Source organism: Crocuta crocuta, unplaced genomic scaffold, assembly GCF_008692635.1.
Source record: "Crocuta crocuta isolate KB4526 unplaced genomic scaffold, BGI_CrCroc_1.0 scaffold238, whole genome shotgun sequence".
NCBI lineage: Eukaryota > Metazoa > Chordata > Mammalia > Carnivora > Hyaenidae > Crocuta > Crocuta crocuta.
The window spans coordinates 250,860-253,564 of NW_027532161.1; the positions used below are offsets into that span (position 1 = coordinate 250,860).

Sequence of the window (2,705 nt, forward strand, 5' to 3'; positions counted from 1 at the left end):
ATGTATTATTTGACTACAACAACTGCACTTTTATTTATGTTTTGGGTTTCCAAAAAAATTTCACTTGAATGGAGGATTTAGAAGGAGAAGAAAGAGATTTGAAAATCACTGATTTAGACTATGGGTGAAGTAAGTCCAAGAAGAATCACAAGTACTTCCAAATACAGCTCTGAGGACAATGGGAAAAACCAATGTCATATCATCTCCCCATCTCCTTCAGACATAGGAGACGTCTGACAAAAGGCTTGGGCTGTATTAGAGCCATGGATCCTAACTCCTGGTGCAAAAGCATTAGGAAATAAGTCAGAAGTAGGAAAATGGGGTACTTTTTCTGGGTCAGGCATTTGTTCAGGGCCTGGGAGTTCTCTGGGAGCCTGAAATGAACACACATGTATATATTCACCACTGATTTTTGACAAAGGCACAAGCCCAATGAATGGAGGAAAGATAGCCTTTTCAATAAGTGGTGCTGGGGCAATTAGATATCCATAGGCCAAAAAAAATGACCCTTAATCTAAACCTTACATCGTATGCAAAAAATAACTCAAAAATAGACTAGAGATGTATGTGTAAAACATGTAGAAAGGAAACATAAGAGAAGATCTTGTTGATCTTTCACTAGGCAAAGAATTCTTAGGTTTGACAACAAAAGCACCATCCATAATAATAAAAAATAATAAATTGGACCTCATCAAAATTCAGAACTTTTGCTCTGTCAAAGACCACCCTAAAGGTATGAAGAGACAAGCTACAGAGTGGGAGAAAAAACTTGTGAGCCACAGATCAACCTAGAGACATATGTAGAGTATAAAAACAACTGTTAAAACTCAACAGTAAGAAAGAAGAAATCCAATTAGATAATGAACAAAAGATCCAAAGAAACGTTTCACTGAGGAGGAATTACAGATGCCAACTGTGCACATGAAAAGATGTTTAACGCCATTAACCATCAGGAAAATGCAAATCAAAATCACAAAGAGATAGCACTACAAACCCATGGGAATAGCTAAAATAAAAATGTAGCGCAAACACCAAATACTGGTGTGGATGTGGATAGACCAAATCACTAATACTTTTCTGGTGAGAATGTAAATAGTACACCCACTCTGGAAAATGATACTGCAGTCTTTACAAATGAAACACCCAATTACAATGCAACTCTGCAGCCATACTCTTGAGCGTTTATTCCTGAGAAATGAAAACTTACATTCACACAAAAACCTGTATGGGAATGTTTATTGCAAGCTTTGTTTGTAATAACCCCCATGCCCTTCAGTCGGTGAAGAGTTAACCAAACTGTGCTATAATCACACTGTGGAATACTGCTCAGCAATATAAAGGAGTGCACAGTCACTACAGCTTATATGAATCTCCGGGGAATTATGCTGAATGGGAAGTGCTGGTCCCAAAAGGTTACATATTGTATGATTCCATTTATATAATGTTCTTGGAATGACAAGACTGTAGAGATGGGAAACAGATTATTGGTCGCCAGGGAGGTTTGGAGGTAGGAGATGGGGAGGCGGGAATGTAGCTCTAAATGGGGTAGCACGACGGAGCCCTTTGACAAAGATACAGGTCTTTATCTCAGCTGTGGTGGTAGTCACACTGATATACACATGTGGTAAAATTTCATAAGACTACACCACTCCATACACACGACTGCATGGAAAATGGTCAGATATTACCATTGGGGGAAATTGAGTGAAGGATATACTGGCACAAGTATACCTCCCTGTACTTCAGCTTCCTATGAACCTATAATTAGTTCAAGATAAAAATTAGAGGGGCCCCTAGATGGCTCAGTCGGTTAAGCATCTGACTTTTGATTTCAGTTTCGGTCGTGATCTCACGGATCATGAGTTCGAGCCCTGCATCAGGCTCCACGCTGAGAGCACAGAGCCTGCTTGTGATTCTCTCTCTCTCTGCCCCTCTCGTGCTTGTTCTTTCTCTCTCTCTCTGTCTCAATAACAATTTTAAAAAATTAGAGAAAGTATTAATTAAAAAAGCAACCACGTGATTTTTCCCATTGCAGCACCTCAGATGGCAAAAAAAGGAAAGTTAACTTGGTATCTTATCTTCTTACAGGATCTGTACCTGCCTCTGTCCTTGGATGACTCAGACTCGCTTGGTGATTCCATGTAAAGGAGAAGAGAACGTTCAGAGTCCAGAGTACAAACCCAAGCTTACCGTTACAATAGGGTACTTCTGCTCAAGTGTCCAACATGGCTACTGGTGCTTTCAAGTTTTTATGTTTTTGTTGTTGTTATTTTAAAAAACACTGTAATATGTTGGGTTTATTTTCCTGTGATTTCTCCTTTGGCCACTGATCCACAGTTAAGCAACCATAAGAGATAGATTGATAATCATCCTTTGGGGTAACTTTCCGGGGATGCAAAATGTGCTAGTCCATGACCTTTCTATTGAAAACATAGGCGCCTGTGCTATTTCTCCCCTGTGTCATGTTGCTCATACACGCGACAGTCTTCCTTCTGTAGAGGGTTGTTTACATACATAGCACTTAAAATGCGTATGTGGGAAAGAAACTCATTGGCAAATCCAAGAGTGACAAACACAAGTGCCCCTTGTCTCCCTATCTCAAGAATGCTGGAGACTCCCGGGAGGGTGGCAAGGCAGCTCCCCAGCCTCGCTCTTCACTCTTGATTGAGCCTACCAGTTTGTTGTCTCACAACAATTCTGGCTGT

The 2,705-nt window shown here is 40.3% G+C and overlaps 1 protein-coding gene across 2 annotated transcripts in view; it reads left to right on the forward strand.

Moving 5' to 3' along the window:
- Positions 1 to 2,197, forward strand: part of DCX (doublecortin) — a 109,702-nt gene extending 107,505 nt beyond the window's left edge. For both annotated transcript variants that reach the window (XM_077776450.1, XM_077776451.1), the window contains exon 6: positions 2,089 to 2,197. In XM_077776450.1, the coding sequence (XP_077632576.1) occupies positions 2,089 to 2,145 (57 nt within the window). In that variant the 3' untranslated portion in view covers positions 2,146 to 2,197. The remainder of the gene's footprint in view (positions 1 to 2,088) is intronic.
- Positions 2,198 to 2,705: the final 508 nt, after the last annotated feature.